Raw genomic sequence first — 21,928 nt, forward strand, 5'->3', positions numbered from 1 at the left:
ATTATCTGTCCACCACTGGAATATAAACTCCAAGGGAGCAAGCATTTTTCTTGTTTTCTGTTATCTTCAGAGTTTAGGATAATGATTGACCCATAACTAGCACTCAATATTTGTTGAATAAACAACTGAATGAAAAAAAACAAGAATGTGAATTATACCTGGGGCCAACACTATAAAGGGTTTTATTGGGGGAAAGGGAGAGCATTCTGAACACATTATTCCATTTACAACATGAAATGTTCCACTCAATTGTAATCAGTTTGTGATTTGAAGTGGATTTCAATGGAAAGGTGCCTGGGCTTTAAGGAATAGAAAAAAGAAAAAATACACTAACCAGAGTCTCCCTTCTTCTCTCATCTCTCTATCTTTGGGTCTCTACTTACAGGGAGGCTGGCATTTCCAATGAAACCCACTCCACATATCTGGTCTCTCTCCAGCCCTTACTTGATACTCCCTCAGTAAGGAAGAGTAACTAATCTGATAAATCAGTTTGATAATTCATTTGGCCACATTTTACTTGAGGGTGAGATCACTGAGGTAAGCTGGCCCATGGTCTTGCCAGCTTCTTGTCTCCCTTTTTTTTTTTAATGAGACCTATTAAGTCTTGACTTTCTCAGTGCCACCTCTGATTAGCTGTGTGAGGCAGGTCTACAAGCCTCATTCACGCTTCACATTGGGTAAGGAGTCTAACAACCTGCTTTGAAAATCCAAGTCAAGACTCTCCAAGTGATCTGAACAGATTCAGGATGGGTTTCAGGCCTAAGTCATGTTCTCCAGTACAGATTTTACATAAGAACCTTGAATTGAGGGTTATAAGATACTTGCATAGATTAATAAAGTTTCTACCAATGCATTTGGACAGTAATCACTCAATATATACTATATGAGTCAAAACACCAGATGAGTTCTGAAACCCTACCTCAAGGAAAATATAAAAGAAGAAACAAAAAAATAATGTAATACTCCATTGGTGATAAATAACTTACTTTAATAAATTTATCTTTAATACAAGTATAAAACAAGATTCCTTCCATTTCAACTATAGTTAAACCCAAACTTCAAAACCGGTCAATAATTAACAAAGTATTAATTTTGAAAAGTTTTTAACTGTAAGAGTACCAAATATCATATAGAACTCTTAAATATTTAATGCTTTCTGTCACAATATTAAAAATAAACTTCTTAGGCATTCCAAAACTATCGAAAGTGTCCTCTCCCAATTTTTTAAGCAAGTAAAAGTATAGTACCTGCTGGTGTTATATTTGTTAAAACTTTAAAACAACAACAACAACAACAACAAAACTTCTAACTTGAATGTGACTTGAGTACTTCTAAGCCAACCAAAATACCTGATACAGGTAGTAGGTTCATAGTTTTGGTAAAATAAACTATGTCACAGAGTTTTAATGTTATCACTGGACTTTTAAATCATAAAGTAAGAAAATCTCACATCATTTAGTATCTTTTCCTGTTTTTTTATTTTGCTAAGACAAAACCAGATTTTACATCATCATTCTTCATCTGAATGGACTGCCACAAGAAGTTCTGGTTTCTCTGTTTCTTTTTGGTTAGCTGGTTACTACCAAATGCCCGAGGTCAATTCTCAGACCATTTCCACACGAAGGTGATTAGTTTTCATTTAAAATAAAATTAATAACACACGTACATGTAGATGAAAATATAACAAAACTATGTGAAAGCTTGTCAGAGACATTCAACTAGAAAACTAAAACAGTAGACACTACAAAGAAGCCATACTGGAAAAATTTTTGAATTGAGATACTTTTTGTTGAATAATTACAGTAACTACTACCAATACATTCAGACCAACAAAGATTAGAAAGAACATGAGAAATGTTGAGAAGAGTAATTTATCCTACAATTAAAACAACTGTGTTTTAACGAGAGAGAAAAATATAAGCCAAGCTTATAAAATGAAAATTACAAAACATGGGATTAACAATTTATTAAAAATTATACCCTTGATTTTTTTTGGAAAAAACAGTCGTTTTTTTTAAAAAAAGGCGTGAGAAAGACTTCAGATTAAGACTCATGCTCTGTTCTCAAAGAAAAGTAGTAAAATTACTTCTAGTAGAAAATATCCGCTATGGAAAAAAATTTTCAGATATTTTCCATTTGATGCATGTATTAATAAAAAATACAATGTTTATATCTAAACTATAAACTAGCAATTTATTTTCATTTATAATATAAAGTGTTTTAGGAAAAGTTTACTCTTCTCAGTTTTCAAAATAAAATAGGAATTGTTTTCCATACCTAGCAAGTTTAATGATAATGCAAAAATTTAATTCTGCTGAACTAAAGCTCAAATAGATTCAAATTTTAAAAATATGAAAATACCTACTTTTTTTAAAGATTTGTTACTTTTCAATGACAGATTTGCTTTTTCTAACATTTAAAAAATTTTGCCTTCTTTTATTAATATAAAACTATTCAAATAATCACAACAGAATCTTTTTTACCAGAAAAACATATTCACACGATACACTCATAACACTCAAGAACTACAATCCAGAAAGGGTTAGTCTCCCTCAAAGAATTTCTTTCTTTCTGTCACCTCCATTCCATATATATAGTCTTCATTTCACATCATGTACATAGAAATATTATCACAATCTAACAGGTAGATAAGAAAAAAATTTTTTTTGGCCTTGTAGAGCTCATCAAGTAAATTTATTCATTCTTCTTAGTAAGTTTCTTTTTAACATTATCTGAAGCAACATCACTAGGCCTTGAGGCCAATGAACCAGTGCCATTGGAAGGTGATTTTGCTTCACTTTTCTTCTCAGATGATGAGAACTGCTGCTGCCAGCCAAACAACATCCGACTCAATGTATCCTCAAAAGGAGCAAATGTCACAGAAGTCTGTGTAGTCATCATGGTTATCTGAGGAAAAAAAGTTCAATTTTGAATTTAAGTACAAAAGTTTCTCAAAAGAGAGGAAAAAAAAAGGGAAAAAAACGTAAAATGCATTCTTAATGTAATCTGCAGGAGAAGCAATCAAAGCTAGATTCTGGTAAAATCTCTATTCTCCATGAGTTTATACTTAATGGAAAAGAACACAACTCATTAAAAATAATAGAAGGTACCATATTTTGGCATGCCAAATGAGCAAAATGACCATTTTCACAAAAATGCATTTAGTATTCAAAGGAAATAAGATAAAATATCAACGTTACTATGCACTTAACATGTATCAGAACTGAGATAACTGCTTTACATTGTTATTCTCCTTAATTTTAACCCAACAACTACTCTATTATAACTATTATAACCCTAATCATAGAGATGTGGAACCAAGGCTCTGAGAGGTTAGATAACTCGCCCAAAGTCACACAGCTAATAAGCAGTAAAGAAGTTTGCAATATCCAGATTTTCAGTTTGATTACTAAATACACTGACTGTCATCATCTAAAGTCAGACTGTCAGTGAATTGCAGAATATTACTCCCAAAGGAATATAGAAACTCTCTATCACCCAAATTTTTTCATATATATTTTTATATATAGGAACCAAGACCTCAAGGGGTAGAGAGCACTCCCATTCCTTTATCTGGCAAAATGTGGTGTTCACAGATATTTAGATATGCTCAAGAAATTAGACTGATACCAACATAAATCTGGGAGGAGAATTTTCAAGTCATAGCTCCAAAAAATCCAGGAATCTCCCCAAGACTCAATCCCTTCAGAACACAGATAATGACTCAAACTAGAAATTTTGGGGATCAAATTTCCAAAGAAGACCCCTACATAACCTATCTGGCTTGGGGAAAATGGTATCAAGAATAAATTCTTGCTAGTTGCAAAACAGTGTAGGGAGTTGGAGGAAAAGAATATGTTCATCACAGAAGGACTAGATAAGTTAAATGCATACTATGCAAGTTAGAATAGAAAAGAAAAAGCAAAAAATTCTTAGAACATACTGTTAGGTGGAAATGAGACACAAAACAAGAGCTATAGTGTTCTATCATTTATATAAATAAAAACACATTCACACACCACATTGTGAGAGTACTAAGCATCACTGAAATGTGTATTTTAAAATGGCTAATTTTATGTGAATTTGACCTCAATTAAAAAAAAAAAAACAATTTGGGCCGGGCGCGGTGGCTCACGCCTGTAATCCTAGCACTTTGGGAGGCCAAGGCGGGTGGATCACGAGGTCAAGAGATTGAGACCATCCTGGTCAACATGGTGAAACCCCGTCTCCACTAATACAAAAAATTAGCTGGGCATGGTGGTGTGTGCCTGTAATCCCAGCTACTCGGGAGGCTGAGGCAGGAGAATTGCCTGAACCCAGGAGGCGGAGGTTGCAGTGAGCCGAGATTGCGCCATTGCACTCCAGCTTGGGTAACAAGAGCGAAACTCCGTCTCAAAAAAAAAAAAAGAAAGAAAGAAAGAAAGAAAAAAAAAAAGCGATTTTTAAAAAATACATGCCGATGGACTTCAGGCCAGTCATGACTACATAACTTGTATCAAGACTCAGTCTCTCACCAAAATCAATAAAAGACAGAAGTATATAAAGTAACTCGAGACCATCCTGGTCAACAAAGTGAAACCCTGTCTCTACTAAAAATACAAAAATTAGCTGGGCGTGGTGGCGCATGCCTGTAATCCCAGCTACTCAGGAGGCTGAGGCAGGAGAATTGCCTGAACCCAGGAGGCGGAGGTTGTGGTGAGCCGAGATCGCGCCATTGCACTCCAGCCTGGGTAACATGAGCGAGACTCCGTCTCAAAAAAAAAAAAAAAAAAAAAAAAAAGACACTGGGAAACAACTAAAATAGACAGAACCTGATGGGGCTACTATCCAAGAGAAAGGAAGCTGGATAAAGTGAGTTCCACATTCACTCTTGCTTTTTCTCGTGAAGATATGTACCTAAATTCATAGCGCAGGGGAATAGAAAGCAGAAGTTCAGGTGGGATAAGGAGCCATAGGCTGGAATCTAAGAAAGCCAAAGCTGTAAGGACCTGAGGTCAATACAGCCCAAAGAGGAGGAAACCACATGGAAGTGAGCCCCCAAATCCTTGTACAATTCACCGTGGAGGAATTTACCAATCCCTAAACTCTGCATACATAAGAAGGAAGAGAATCCAAAAGCCTAGCAGACAGCAATAGCTGGGAGGCCAAATAGCTGAGCAGACAATTCAACAGCCAGTTGCTTGGTATTGGGAAGATAAGTTGGAATTCAAGGTCAGCCAAGGTGAAACCGCCCAGGGATGTACTTCAGGCTTAAAGTAAGACCCCTAAAGGGTTACACTGTAGCAGGGCAAACTGAAATAGAACAGCATTAAATGTAATATTATCAATAGGATTAAAATATTCAGCTTGTGCATTAACAACTGTCTTCCAGAAGATGTTGAATGTAGTCCCTGCCCTCAAGGAGCTTACAGACTGGTCAGAGACAGGCAAGTAAATCAGTAATTACAAAAGACAAAGAAGAGTAAAGGGCAGTAATAGAGGTTTCCTAGGAACATTTAAATAATGAATATAAACCTGGAAGTCATTTACCTTACAAGTGAAAGGTAAATGCATAAATATGAGTATACACACTTGGAGAGAATGTAAAATGAGGAGTCTAAATATAACATTAACCTCCAAGTTTATGCCATTATTGGGTAAGATCTAAGGACTTTTTATATTAAATTATTCCTTAGAATAAATAGTTACAATGAGATATACTAGCATAATTACCTTGGTCACAGCTTGACTTAATGAACTGCAAATAAAAGATAACAGAATTTAAATCAAGAACAATAGTCTATTGTCAGGAAAACAGCAATGTCTTTTTTTACAAAATCCAAAAGAGAAGAGTGCCAGGGTTTAAAATATTTTCTGAGAACATGAACTATCGTATTTTTCAAAGTCAAGTGTTTTCATAGAATCTCCACTCCCAAAAGACTCATCACTCAGTCGAGAAGTATTGCTGACATCAGAAATTAATGCCAGAACTGGAAAAAACCACTTTAAACTTCATATGGAATCACAAGAGAGCTCGCATAGCCAAGACAATCCTAAGTAAAAAGAATAAAGCTGGAGGCATCACACTGCCAGACTTATGATAATACAAGGCTACAGTAATCAAAACAGCATGGTACTGGTACCAACACAGAGACAGAGACCAATGGAACAGAACAGAGGCTTCAGAAGCAACACCACACATCTACAACCATCTGATCTTTGACAAACCTGACAAAAACAAGCAATGGGGAAAGGATTCCCTGTTTAATAAATAGTGTTGGGAAAACTGGCTAGCCATGTGCAGAAAGCAGAAACTGGACCCCTTTCTGTCACCTTACACTAAAATTAACTCCAGAGGGATTAAAGATTTAAACATAAAACCTAACACCATAAAAACACTAGAAGAAAATGTAGGCAAAACCATCCAGGACAGAGGCATAGGCAAGGACTTCATGACTAAAACACCAAAAGGAATGGCAACAAAAGCCAAGATAGACAAATGGGATCTAACTAAAATTCAGAGCTTCTGTACAGCAAAAGAAACCATCATTAAAGCGAAGTGGCAACTAACAGAATGGGAAAAAATTGAAAAAAATCTTTGCAGTCTATCTGACAAAGGGCTAATATCCAGAATCTACAAAGAACTAAAACAGATATACAAGAAAAAAACAACCCCATTCAAAAGTGGGCAAAGGATATGAACAAACACTTACAAAAGAAGACATTTATGAGGCCAACAAACATATGAAAAAATGCTCACCATCACTGGTCATTAGAGAAATGCAACTCAAAACCACATTGAGATACCATCTCACGCCAGTTAGAACGGCGATCATTAAAAAAGTCGAGACAACAGATGCTGGACAGGATGTGGAGAAATAGGAACACTCTTACACAGTTGGTGGGAATGTAAATTAGTTCAACCATTGTGGAAGACAGTGTGGCGATTTCTCAAGGATCTAGAAATAGAAATTCCATTTGACCCCGCAATCCCATTACTGGGTATATATACCCAAAGAACTATATATATATCGTTCTACTATAAAGACACATGCACACGTATGTACACTGCAGCCCTGTTTACAACAGCAAAGACCTGGAACCAACCCAAATGCCCATCAATGATAGACTGGACAAAGAAAATGTGGCACATATACACCATGGTATACTATGTAGCCATATAAAATGATGAGTTCATGTTCTTTGTAGGGACTTGGATGAATCTGGAAACCATCATTCTCAGCAAACTGACACAAGAACAGAAAACCAAACACTGCATGTTCTCACTCATAGGCGGGTGTTGAACAGTGAGAACACATGGACTCAGGGAAAGGAGCAGCACACACTGGGGGCATTTGGGGGGGTAGGGGAGGGACAGCAGGGGGTGGGAAGCGTGGGGAGGGATAACATGGGGAGAAATGCTGGATATAGTATGCACCTATGCAACAACCCTGCATGACCTGCACATGTACCCCAGAACCTAAAGTAAAATTTAAAAAAATAAAAAGAAATTAAAAAAGAAATCACTGCTGAAATAGACATATGAGGTTCAAGGACAAGCTTCTGTGAATTCCGTCTCTTATCAGACCTTGATTTAACAAGGTGACAAATATGACAAATAGAATAAATCATTTTTCTTTTACAAATAAAATATAACTGTCTCCTTATTTAGCAAACTATTAAAAGAAAAAGCATATTACCTAAATTAAATAGCATTTGGCTTCATGGTCTCTTACTTTAAGAGAAGAAACAAAAGAAAATAGAAGCCCCAAAAATATTTTGGTATTTTCAACGTATCCTAAAATATAAATTAATTCAGGTCAAGAAATTGTTTAAATCTCTGCTATATTCTTTATATAATATCTCAAATCACACCATTTCAAAATGTCCAGTAAAATGGGACACACAGTATAAATGGTACTTACATCTACTTTGATGTTCTCTATAGAGCCTAGCATTGAGAATACACTGAATTAATAAATGTTACATCTCCCTCATAGCAATAATTGAAGGAATACTGCAGAATATCTATATAAGCAAATTTGCATAATTAACCTCTCTCTTAATCCAGAACATACTTCTTTCTGTCTCCACCTGCCCAAATTCAAATAATCCTTTGCAGTGTAACTCATGTCTGTTCCATTAAACCCTTATCAATGTCTTCCAATGAAAGTCACTTGGCCCTAATGTGAATCCCTAACAGCACATGGCATATTCAACTAGGTTTTCTGATCACTCTATGCTTTCTCCATAGATTATGTCATTCCCTCAGACATCACTAATTATTAACATGAATGATTCAAATAAAATCATAGGATTTACACTTTTACAAAATGTAAAAAAAATAGGTGAATGAACTGTTCATTTCTGGTGTATATCTTTAAGTGTGGAATAATTAAAGAGACCTGTGAAAGAGCATATTGGTCATTTATTAGTCAGTCAACAAATACATATAAAAATCAACTATATACACTAGACTCAATGCTAAGGATGCAGTGATGAATACAGCAAACTTAGTACCTCTCCTCATAAAGTTTAAAAGTCAAGTTAACATGTCTCATTCCTTTTTAGACAATAATAGGACAGGATTTGGGTCTTATTCAATGTTTATATAATCATTTATATCCCCCAAAGTACCTAAGAACAGTGTTCCTCATTCACGTATTTAACAATACATCTTAATCAATGCATTAATGAATAAAATGTATATATTATACCTTATTCAATGTTTATATGGTCATTTAGATCCCCAAAAGGGCCTAAAAACAGTGTCCCTCATTCATGTATTAAACAATACATTACCTGAAGATACTGCTCATCATTATTCAGCACATCTATGCTCCTTACAACTATCTCCTCCTCCTTAAAACTCTCATCAACCACTCCTTTTTTGTTTCCCATTCTAGATTTCCCTTCTCTAAATATTAGAGAATTTCATGGCTCAGTCCTCACTCCTCTTTCCACGCTTTCCTTCCTACGCATATAACTGCCTCCTTAAATTGGCTTCTAAATTTAACATAACTGCAATAAAAATACCAACACGGTTTTTTACAGAGCTAGACAAATTGCTATTAAAGTTTATATCAATATACAAGAATAGCTAAAAATATATTGAAAAAACAAACATGGATGAAATCCAGAAAACACTGAAAAAGAACATTTGCAGTAGTGCCTGATTCTCCACAGCCTCATCAATAGAATGGGTAGCCAGACTTTTAAAGTTTTACAGTTTGTGGGAAGATTGCTTGAGCCCAAGTTCAAGACCAGCCTGGGCAACATAGTGAAACCTTGTCTCTACAAAAACTACAAAAATTAGCCAGGGATGGTGGCACACACCTGTAGTCCCAACTACTCAGGAGGCTGAAATGTGAAGATTGAGCCTGGGAACTCAAGGCTGCAGTGAGCCATGATCATGCCACTGCACTCCAGCCTGAGCGACAGAGCGAGACCCTGTCTCAATAATAAAATAAAATAAAATAAAAATTCTAAATTTTGTGCCAGTTTGATAGAAATGGTATCTCAGTGTTATTTTAATTAACATTTCTCAAGTATGAGTTTCATATTTTTTAATGTTTGAGGAATATTTCCCAATCTTTTCTGTGTGAATTTTTGTTAATAACTTTCTTTTAATTTTTCCAGCAGACTTGGTCCTTTATCCTTTAATTTTTAAGAGGTTGTTGTAAGGTTGGCTGCGTCGCAGGGCGTTCGGACACGCCCCCTCCCCTCGCGGGGCGTTCGGACACGCCCCTTCCCCTCGCGGGGAGTTTGGACACGCCTCCCTCCCTTGCCGGGAGCTCGGACACGCCTCCCTCCCTTGCCCGGAGCTCGGACACGCCTCCTTCCCTTGCCGGGAGCTCAGAAACGCCTCCTCCTCCCCCCGCCCACCGCCGGGAGCCCGGGAAAAAAAAGCCCCATCAGGACTTACCTGATACCATTTTGTCCCATCCAGGCTCCACTCCCTGCCTACTATTTTGTCCTATCTGGGTCCCACTCCCCACCATCCGGGTCCTACTACCCTCCATTTTGTTTCATCCGGGTCCCACTCCCCTCCATTTTGTCCCACTCACCTTGGCCACAGTCAATCGGACGCCTCCACTCCCTATAAAACCCCGTGCCTGAGAGGAGTCTGCGCGACTTCTCCGGCCCCTCCTGTCGGGCCGCAGAAACTCGTCCGGGAGCCTGAATAAATTCCCTTGCATTGGATTATTTTCGTGCTGGCCTCAGTTTCTTCATTTCGTCCTCGGCGAGAACAGACCTTACAGTTGTTATATATCAGGCATACCAGCCCTCTGATATATGTTGTAAGTATTTTATCACAGTTTGATAGCTATTTTGACTTTTTCCACACTGGCTTCTGCCAAGCAACTTTAAAAAACAATTTATGGAGTCAAACTTATCAATCTTTTCTTCATAGTAAAAGAAGAACCAAGTAAACCCCAAAGTAAACAGAAGGAAGGATATAATAAAGACCTGAAATTAATGAAATCTAAAACAGAAAAACCAATGAAACCAAAAGCTGGATCTTTGAAATAAATCAATGAAATTGACAAACCTCTAGGTAGAGTGATTTTAAAAGAGAGAAAAAGAAAATACAGATTACCAACATCAGGATTGAAAGTGGAGACATTACCACAACTTCTACAGACATTAAAGGGATAACAAAAAACTACTATGAAAAATTTCATGCCAACAATAAAAAACTTAAGTAAAATGGCAAATTCCTTAAAAAATACAACTTAGCAAAACAGACACAAGTAAACTTAAAAATCTGCATAGCCCTATATCTATTTAAGAAATCATTTCTTTTAAAGACAATTCTAGGCCCAAATGACTTCATTAATGAATCTACCAAACATTTACCAATAAATAATATCAAACCTCCATAAACTCAAAGAACAGAGAAATTCTTTTCCATTTATTTAATGAGCCCAGTTTTACGTTAATACAAAAAAGAGAAAAAAAATTACAAAGAAAATTACACACCAGTATCCATTAGCACACAGGAAAAAAAAATCTTGAAAAAATTTTAAAAATTGGATTCAGTAAAATGCAAAAGGGATACCACATCATGACTAAATGAGGTTTATCACAGCAATGAAAGATTTATGTATATTTTAATAATCAATCAATGTAATCCACTATATTAACAGAATATAGGAGAAAACTCCTTTGATTATTTTAACTGATACAGAACAAAGCATGTGATAAAATTCCATACCCATTCATGATAATGCCAGCAAAATAGAAATAGAACTTCCTCAACCACACAAAGGACATCTACAAGATGCTTAAGAGCTAACATCATATTTAAGGTAAAAGGCTGAATATTTTTCCACTAATGTAACAAACAAAACAAAGATGTCTACTCTCACCATTTCTATTCAACATTGTACAGGACATTCTAGCCAATATAATAAGGCAAGAAAAAAAATAGCACCCATATTGAAAAGGAAAAAGTAAAACTCTCTTTAACATAGACAAGACCATGTATATAGACAATGCTAAGAAATCCACACAAAAGCTCCCAGAACCAACAGGCGAATTTAGCAAGGTCACAGTATACAAGAACAATGTGTAAGAATTAACCATATATTTAAATACAAGCAACATAAAATTCCAAATTGAAATTTGAAAGACTACTATTTCTAAAGGTATCCAAAAATATGAACTACTTCAGGATAAATTTAAATTAAGTAAGATATATATAAAACAATAAAAAACACAAAATAGTACTCCAAAAATTTAAAGAAGGCCTGAATAAATGGAGAAACATACCATGTTCAGAGATCAGCAGACTAAATCTTTTTAAGATGTGATTTCTTCCCAAATTAATCTACAGGTTCATTCTCAAAAAAATTCCAGAAGGCTTTTATTTTCCATATAAAGTAACAACTTAGTCATAAAAGTTACTTACAAATATAAAAGAACTAAACTACCCTGAGAAATATTTTTAAAAGAATAAAGTTGAAGAAACTGTACTACTTGATTTTAAGACTTACTATAAAGTTATGGTAATTAAGACAGTTTAGTATTGGCTAGAAATAGACATATAAATCAATCAAACAGAATATAGTCCAGAAATGAACCCACATAGGTCAAGTCAACTGATTTTCAACAAAGGTGGCAAGATCATTCAATGAGGGAAAGAACTGTCTTTTCAACAAACCGTGTTGTAACAACTTCATATTCATATGGAAAAAAAAACAAAACTGACCTTTACCTCATAGGACTCATAAAACTTAATTTGAAATGGTTCATAGACTCTAAAAGTAAAAGCAAAAAATATAAAACTTTTAGAAGAAACAGGTGAAAACTCTTGAAAACCTTGAGGAATAAAAGAATTTCTTAAATAGGACACAAAAGAAGGGCCATAACAGGAAAATCTAGTAAAGGGAACTTCATCAAAATTCAAAACTTTAGCTCTTCTAAAGACATTAAAGAGGGGATTCGATCCAAGATGGCCAGTTAGGAGGAACTCCGGATCGCAGCTCCGAGAGAAGGCGCAGAGGGTGAGTGGACGCCACATTCCCAGACGGATTTTTACTGCCCACAGACCAGGAGATTCACAGGAGGAGGAGCCCCACAGGTCACCAGCGCCGCTGGTTTGAGCGGCGCGGCCACTCGGCCTACACCCTGGGGCGGGGGGCAGCGGCTCCTTGTGCAGAGCGAGAGAGACTGAGTCCCCTCTGAGCCAGCAAGGGGAGCTGAAGCAGGGAGTTAAGCCAGGACACTCCTGGGCAAGGGCGTGCCACAAATCTCAGAGCCGCTGCTTCAGCTGATGCAGTGGCTCACAGGGCAGCAGATTTTTACTGCCCACAGACCAGGAGATTCACAGGTGGAGGAGCCCCACGGGTTGCCAGCGCCGCTGCTTGGACTGGCACGGCCGCTCGGCCTGCACCTGGGGCAGGGAGCAGCAGCTCCTTGTGCAGAGTGAGCAAGACTGAGTCCCCTCTGGGCCAGCAAGGGAAGCTGAGGCAGGGAGTCAGGCCAAGAGATTCTCAGGCAAAGAGGGCACCACTGGAAACACGGCTGAACCCGGGATGGTCCAGCTCTGTGGAGGAGGGGCGTCCCCCACTGGGAAACACCCTGCAGTTCCCAGGGCAATTTGCCATAACCAAGACAACCCCGCCACTACAGAGATTACGTCACTAAAGGGGCGGGCCAGCATAGCAGAAGCAGTTCTAACTACACCCATATAAACACGACTGCAGGGAAGTTCACACGGAAGCTGGGCGGAGCCCACAGCAGCTCAGCGAAGCTTCTGCAGGCTGAGTGTGACTAGGCTGCCACCTCGTGGGCACGGAAAACAACAAGACAGCGGAAAATCATAAAGCCCTAACTCCCTGGGACAGAACACCTGGGGAGAAGAAAACGGGGTTTATGAGTTCAGCTGCTGCAGACTTAAAATTACCAAAATCAGAAAGACAGCAACTACAAAGTCAATAGGTGGATAAATCCACAAAGATGGGAAGAAACCAGCACAAAAAGGATGAAAACACCCAACACCAGAACACCTCTCCTCCTACAAGGGAGCACAACTCCTCACCAGCAAGGGAACAAGACTGGATGGAGAATGAGTGTGATGAAATGACAGAATCAGCTTTCAGAAAGTGGATAATAAGAAACTTCTGTCAGCTAAAAGAACATGTTCTAACCCAATGCAAAGAAACTAAGAACCTTGAAAAAAGACTTGACGAAATGTTAACGAGAATGGACAACTTAGAGAGGAATATGAGTGAATTGATGGAGCTGAAAAACACAACATGGGAACTTCGTGAAGCATGCACAAGTTTCAACAGCAGAATTGACCAAGCAGAAGAAAGGATATCAGAGGTCGAAGATCAACTCAATGAAATAAAACAAGAAGGCAAGATTAGAGAAAACAGGGTAAAAAGGAATGAACAGAGTCAACAAGAAATATGGGACTATGTGAAAAGACCTAATCTACATTTGACAGGTGTACCTGAATGTGACGAAGAGAATGCATCCAAGCTGGAAAATACTCTTCAGGATATTATCCAGGAAAACTTCCCCAACCTAGCAAGGCAGGCCAATATTCAAGTCCAGGAAATACAGAGAACACCACAAAGATATTCCTCTAGAAGAGCAACCCCAAGGCACATAATCATCAGATTCACCAGGGTTGAAATGAAGGAGAAAATACTAAGGGCAGCCAGAGAGAAAGGTCGGGTTACCCACAAAGTGAAACCCATCAGACTCACAGCAGATCTCTCAGCAGAAACCCTACAGGCCAGAAGAGAGTGGGGGTCGATATTCAACATCCTTAAAGAAAAGAACTTTCAACCCAGAATTTCATATCCAGCCAAACTAAGCTTCATAAGTGAAGGAAAAATAAAATCCTTTGTGAACAAGCAAGTACTCACAGATTTCATCACCACCAGACCAGCTTTACAAGAGCTCCTGAAGGAGGCACTACACATAGAAAACAACAACCAGTACCAGCCACTCCAAAAACACACAAAATGGTAAAGAGCATCAACACAATGAAGAATCTGCATCAACCAATGGGAAAAACAGCCAGATAGCATCAAAATGACAGGATCAAATTCACACATAACAATATTAACCCTAAATGTAAACGGACTAAATGCCCCAATCAAAAGACACAGACTGGCAAATTGGATAAAAAGCCAAAACCCATCAGTGTGCTGTATCCAGGAAACCCACCTCAAATGCAAGGATACACAAAGGCTCAAAATAAAGGGATGGAGGAAGATTTACCAAGCAAATGGAGAGCAAAAAAAAGCAGGAGTTGCAATTCTCATCTCTGAATAAAATAGACTTTAAAGCAACAAAGATCAAAAGAGACAAAGAAGGACATTACATAATGGTAAAAGGATCAATGCAACAAGAAGAGCTAATGATCCTAAATATATACGCACCTAATACAGGAGCACCCAGATACATAACGCAAGTTCTTAATGACTTACAAAGAGACCTAGACTCCCACACAATAATAGTGGGAGACTTCAACACACCATTGTCAATATTAGACAGATCAACGAGACAGAAAATTAACAAGGATATCCAGGACTTGAACTCAGACCTGAAACAAGCAAACCTAATAGACATTTACAGAACTCTCCAGCCCAAATCCACAGAATATACATTCTTCTCAGCACCACATCACGCCTACTCTAAAATTGACCACATAATTGGAAGTAAATCACTCCTCAGCAAATGCAAAAGAACGGAAACAATAACAAACAGTCTCTCAGACCACAGTGCAATCAAGTTAGAACTCAGAATTCAGAAGCCAACCCAGAACCGCACAGCCTTATGGAAAATGAACAACTTTCTCCTGAATGTTGACTGGATAAACACTGAAATGAAGGCAGATATAAAGATGTTCTTCGAAACCAATGAGAATGAAGACACCACATACCAGAATCTCTGGGACACATTTAAAGCAGTCTCTAGAGGAAAATATATAGCAATAAGTTCCCACATGAGAAGAAAGGAGAGATCTAAAATTGACACCCTATCATCAAAATTGAAAGAGCTAGAGGAGCAAGATCAAAAAAACTCAAAACCTAGCAGAAGACAAGAAATAACTAAGATCAAAGCAGAACTGAAGGAGATAGAGACACGAAAAACCCTACAAAAAATCAATAAATCCAGGAGCTGGTTTTTTGAAAAGATCAACAAAATAGACAGAACACTAGCCAGACTAATAGAAAAGAAAAGAGAGAATAACCAAATAGATGCAATAAAAAATGATAAAGGGGATATCACCACAGATTCCACAGAAATTCAAACCATCATCAGAGATTATTACAAACAACTCTATGCACATAAACTAGAAAACGTGGAGGAAATGGATAAATTCCTGGACAGTAGCCTCCTCCCATGCCTAAACCAGGAAGAAGTCGAAACCCTGAATAGACCAATAACAAGGTCTGAAGTCGAGGCAGCAATTAAGAGCCTACCACCCAAAAAAAGCCCAGGTCCAGATGGTTTCACAGCCGAATTCTACCAGACATACAAAGAGGAACTGGTCCCATTCCTACTGAAACTATTCCAAATAATCCAAAAAGAGGGAATCCTTCCCAAATCATTTTATGAGACCAACATCATCCTAATACCAAAACCCGGCAGAGACTCAACAAGAAAAGAAAACTACAGGCCAATATCCATGATGAACATAGATGCAAAAATCTTCAATAAAATACTGGAAAGCTGATTGCAACAGCACATCGAAAAGCTTATCCACCATGATCAAGTAGGATTCATCCCGGGGATGCAAGGCTGGTTCAATATACGCAAGTCTATAAATGTAATTCACCACATAAACAGAACCAAAGACAAAAACCACATGATTATCTCAATCAATGCAGAGAAGGCCTTCGACAAAATTCAACAGCCCTTTATGCTAAAAACTCTCAATAAACTAGGTATCGACGGAACGTATCTCAAAATAATAAAAGCTATTTACAACAAACCGACAGCCAATATCATACTGAATGGGCAAAAACTGGAAGCATTCCCTTTGAAATTGGGCACTAGACAAGGATGCCCTCTCTCACCACTCCTATTCAATATAGTACTGGAAGTTCTAGCCAGAGCAATCAGGCAAGAAAAAGAAATAAAGGGTATTCAATTAGGAAAGAAGGAAGTCAAATTGTCTCTATTTGCAGACGACATGATTGTATATCTAGAAGACCCTATCATTTCAGCCCAAAATCTCCTGAAACTGATAAGCAACTTCAGCAAAGTCTCAGGATACAAAATCAATGTGCAAAAATCACAAGCATTCCTATACACCAATAACAGACTTAAAGAGAGCCAAATCAAGAACGAACTGCCATTCACAATTGCTACAAAGAGAATAAAATACCTAGGAATACAACTAACAAGGAACATAAAGGACCTCTTCAAGGAGAACTACAAACCACTGCTCAACGAAATAAGAGAGGATACAAACAGATAGAGAAACATTCCATGTTCATGGCTAGGAAGAATTAATATCGTGAAAATGGCCATACTGCCCAAAGTAATTTACAGATTCAATGCTATCCTCATCAAGCTACCAATGACCTTCTTCACAGAACTGGAAAAAACCACCTTAAACTTCATATGGAACCAAAAGAGAGCCTGCATAGCCAAGTCAATTCTAAGCAAAAAGAACAAAGCGGGAGGCATCACACTACCGGACATCAAACTCTACTACAAGGCTACAGTAATCAAAACAGCATGGTACTGGTACCAAAACAGAGATATAGACCAATGGAACAGAACAGAGGCATCGGAGGCAACACAACATATCTACAACCACCCGATCTTTGACAAACCTGATAAAAACAAGCAATGGGGAAAGGATTCCCTGTTCAATAAGTGGTGTTGGGAAAACTGGCTAGCCATATGCAGAAAGCAGAAACTTGACCCCTTCCTGACACCTTACACTAAAATTGACTCCAGATGGATTAAAGACCTAAACATAAGACCTAGCACCATAAAAACACTAGAAGGAAATCTAGGCAAAACCATTCAGGACATGGGCGTAGGCAAGGACTTTATGACCAAAACACCAAAAGCATTGGCAACAAAAGCCAAAATAGACAAATGGGACCTAATCAAACTCCACAGCTTCTGCACGGCAAAAGAAACAGTCAATAGAGTGAATCCGCAACCAACAGAATAGGAAAAAATTTTTGCAGCCTACCCGTCTGACAAAGGGCTGATATCCAGAATTTACAATGAGCTAAAAAAGATTTACAAGAAGAAATCAAACAAGCCCATTCAAAAATGGGCAAAGGATATGAACAGATACTTTACAAAAGAAGACATACATGAGGCCAACAAACATATGAAAAAATGCTCATCATCACTGGTCATTAGAGAAATGCAAATCAAAACTACATTGAGATACCATCTCACGCCAGTTAGAATGTCAATCATTAAAAAATCTGGAGACAACAGATGCTGGAGAGGATGTGGAGAAATAGGAACACTTTTACACTGTTGGTGGGAGTGTAAATTAGTTCAACCATTGTGGAAAACAATGTGGCGATTCCTGAAGGACCTAGAAATAGAACTTCCATTTGACCCAGCAATCCCATTACTGGGCATATATCCCAAGGATTATAAATCGTTCTACTATAAGGACACATGCACACGAATGTTCATTGCAGCACAGTTTACAATAGCAAAGACCTGGAACCAACCCAAATGCCCATCGATGATAGACTGGACAGGAAAAATGTGGCACATATACACCATGGAATATTATGCAGCCATTAAAAACGAGGCGTTTGCGTCCTTTGTAGGGACATGGATGAACCTGGAAACCATCATTCTCGGCAAACTGACACAAGAACACAAAATCAAACACCACATGTTCTCACTCATAGGCGGGTGTTGAACAAGGAGAACACATGGACACAGGGAGGGGAGCACTATACACGGGGGTCTGTTGCGGGGAGTGGGGGGGACAGCGGGGGGGTGGGGAGCTGGGGAGGGATAGCATGGGGAGAAATGCCAGATATAGGTGAAGGGGAGGAAGGCAGCAAATCACACTGCCACGTATGCACCTATGCAACAACCTTGCATGTTTTTCACATGTACCCCAAAACCTAAAATGCAATAAAAAAAAAAAATTAAAAAAAAAAGACATTAAAGAAATAAAAAGGAACAGCATAAACTGGGAGAAAATTATTTGCAATACATGTATCTCACCAAAAATTGATATTCTGAATATATAGAGAACTGTTACAACTCAATAATAATACAATTTTAATGGACAAAATAACTTAAACAGACATTGTTCAAAAGACGACGTATGAATGGCCAGTAAACACATGAAAAGATGCTCAAGTCTCTAGCCATCAGAGAAATGCAAAATAAAACTACAATACAACACCACTTCATACCTATAAAATGCTAAAATTAAAATGACTGATAACACCAAATAATTAGCAAGGATCTAGGACAATTAGAATTCTCATATATTGCTGGTGGAAATGTAAAATGATACAACCGTTTTGAAAACTAGTGTAGCAGTTTCTTAAAAAGTTAAACATATGCTTTTCATATGACCCAGCAATTCTACTCCTAGTTATTAAGTGAAATGAAAATACATATGTATGTACACATATTCATAGCAGCTTTATTTATAACAACCTTTTTCAAATATTCAAAAGCTGGAAATACACCAAAATCAATCAACAGATAACTGGATAAACAAATTGTGGTACCTAATACTACTTAGGCATATGCAATTACATGGGTACATCTCAAAAACAAAATGAGTACATACTATATGACTATATAAAACTACAGAAAAGACAAGTCTAAGTCTAATCTGTAGTGATAGAAAGTAGATAAATGGTATACTGGGGCTATGGGTAGTGGCTGGGATTTCCTAGAGTAAGGTACAAGGGAATTTTCTGAAGTGATAGAAATGTTTCATACCTTGACTGTGGTAGTGATTACACAGATGTACAAATTTTTCAAAACTCATCAAAATGTACTCCCACACTGAATGTACTTTATTATCCATGAATATAGTTTAATATGCATAAAAGTTGATTTTTAAAACATTTTAAAGGAGCTCACTTCTAATGATTTCATAAATAAATAACTAAATGCTACTTTGCTTTTTTTTAAAAGTTATCCTGATAAAGTTGGGCCCTGTACTATACCTTGGAAACACTGCTGTTGGTTATACCTAAAAATGGAGTTAACAGGTCACAGATAAATGAATCTTCAACCTTGTCAGATACTGCCAAACTGCTCTCCCAAGTTTTATTCCTGTTTACACTTCCTCCAAATCCCTTTAAAATAGTTTATACTCTTCATCTTCACTTTTTTATTCACCTCAATGAATTACAACCATTTTTCTATCCCTTACGAGTCCACTGAAATTGCTTTTACCAAGGTCACCATATATCTCTTAATTTCAAAACCCAACAGCCTCTTTCACTTTTAGTCATTCTTTACCATTCCTTCTGCTTTATTTCACAATAGCTGTATTTCACAATTACTCCTTATACTGAGCAGCCAATAGATAATCCATATTTCTCAATCTTTTTTCAAATCATTTTTATTTTTAAATATTTTTAAAATATTGGTGTAGAGTGGTTTAAAAGGGAACACTTGTACCCTGCTGGTGGGAATATAAACTAGTACAACTACTACGGAAAACAGTATGAAGATTCTTTAAAGAACTAAAAGTAGAACTACCATTTGATCCAATCAATAATCCCACAACTGGTTATCTCCATAGAGGAAAAGAAGTCATTATATGAAAAAGACATTTGCAAATTCATGTCTATAGGACCACAATTAGCAATTGCAAAAATATGGAACCAGCCTAAATGTCCATCAACCAAGAAGTGGATAAAGAAAATGTGGTATATATACACCATGGAATACTAATCAGTCATAAAAAGGAATAAAATAATGGCATTTGCAGCAACCTGGATGAAGTTGAAGACCATTACTCTAACTGAAGTAACTCAAGAATGAAAAACCAAATATTGTATGTTCTCTCTTACAAGTGGAAGCTAAGCTGTGAGGATGCAAAGGCATAAGAATGATACAAGGGACTCTGAGGACTCCAGGGGAAGAGCAGGAGCAGGTGAAGGACAAAAGACTACACATTGGGTACAATATACACTGCTCAGGTGACAGGTGTACCAAAATCTCAGAAATTACAACTAAAGAACTTATCCATGTAGCCAAAAAACACCTGTTCCCCAAAAACTACTGAAATAAAGTTTAAAAAATAAAAAAAAATAATGATTAAAATTATCAAATATCAGTATCAGTAAAATCTAAATGGGATTTGGGTAAAAGAATGAGTTAAAAATGAATATTCTATATAGAAACTGGTGGATATACTTTCTAATTGGGAAAATGTTGAGAAATATTTTAAGAGAAGTTCAACATTGTATGTCTTCCTATTTTTAAATATCTTTATTATTATTACATTGCAGTATGGTGTTTAAGTTTGGATGTTAAAATACAGAACTTTATATCCAGCAACAATTGTAAGAAAAATTATCATTTTTATTCCACAAATTAGGCCATGAACAAAAACTGTTCCTATGACTCAAGAAAATGTAAGATGCCAGTGTTATTTATTCTCACCAAACCCACAATACACATTCATTTTCTTTATAAAGTTTTAGAAACTCAAAAATAATACATCTCTCACCCATTCTGCAAACTAGAAGTAGAAGGGAACTAACTTCCCACTCTGCTAAAAGGCATCTAGAAAAGACCCATAGCCAACATTATACTTAATAGTGAAATACAAAATACTTTCTCCCTAGGATCAAGAAAAAGATAAGAATGTTCATGTGAATCCATCTGGTCCTGGGCTTTTTTTGGTTGGTAGGCTATTTATTACTGTCTCAATTTAAGAACTCATTACCGGTCTATTTGGGGTTTCAACTTCTTCCTGGTTCAGTCTTGCGAGGGTGTGTGTGTCCAGGAATTTATCCATTTCTTCTGGATTTCCTAGTTTATTTGCATAGAGGTGTTTACAGTAATCTCTGTTTATAGTATATAGTATAGTATTCTCTATAGTATAGATGGTCGTTCATATTTCTGTGGGGTCAGTGGTGATATCCCCCTTATCATTTCTGATTGTGTTTATTTGATTCTTCTCTGTTTTTCTTTATTAGTTTAGCTAGCAGTCTATAAATGTTTTCCAAAAACCAGCTCATGGATTCATTAATTTTTTTTTTGAAGGGTTTTTCATGTCTCTATCTCCTTCAGTTCAGCTCTGATCTTGATTATTTGTCTTCTGCTAGCTTTGGGGTTTGCTCTTGGTTCTCTAGTTCTTTTAGTTGAGGTGATAGGTTGTTAAGTTGAAATCTCTCTAGTTTTTGATGTGGGCATTTAGTGCTATAAATTTCTCTATTATAGTGCTATAAATTTTAACACTGCTTTAGCTGCATCCAAGAGATTCTGGTATGCTGTC

At 37.1% G+C, this 21,928-nt stretch overlaps 1 protein-coding gene across 9 annotated transcripts in view; it reads right to left on the reverse strand.

The window, feature by feature from the left end:
- Positions 1 to 967: 967 nt before the first annotated feature.
- FKTN (fukutin) overlaps positions 968 to 21,928 on the reverse strand; it is a 204,427-nt gene continuing 183,466 nt past the window's right edge. For 8 of the 9 annotated variants that reach the window (XM_012439089.2, XM_012439090.2, XM_012439088.2 and 5 more), the window contains one exon: positions 968 to 2,907. In XM_012439089.2, coding sequence (XP_012294512.2) covers positions 2,695 to 2,907 — 213 coding nt within the window. In that variant the 3' untranslated portion in view covers positions 968 to 2,694. The remainder of the gene's footprint in view (positions 2,908 to 21,928) is intronic. The other variant, XM_012439096.2, reaches the window with a different exon arrangement.

Source organism: Aotus nancymaae, unplaced genomic scaffold (assembly GCF_030222135.1).
Source record: "Aotus nancymaae isolate 86718 unplaced genomic scaffold, 86718_ANA_hifiasm-v0.15.2.pri h1tg000003l, whole genome shotgun sequence".
In the NCBI taxonomy this organism is placed as follows: domain Eukaryota; kingdom Metazoa; phylum Chordata; class Mammalia; order Primates; family Aotidae; genus Aotus; species Aotus nancymaae.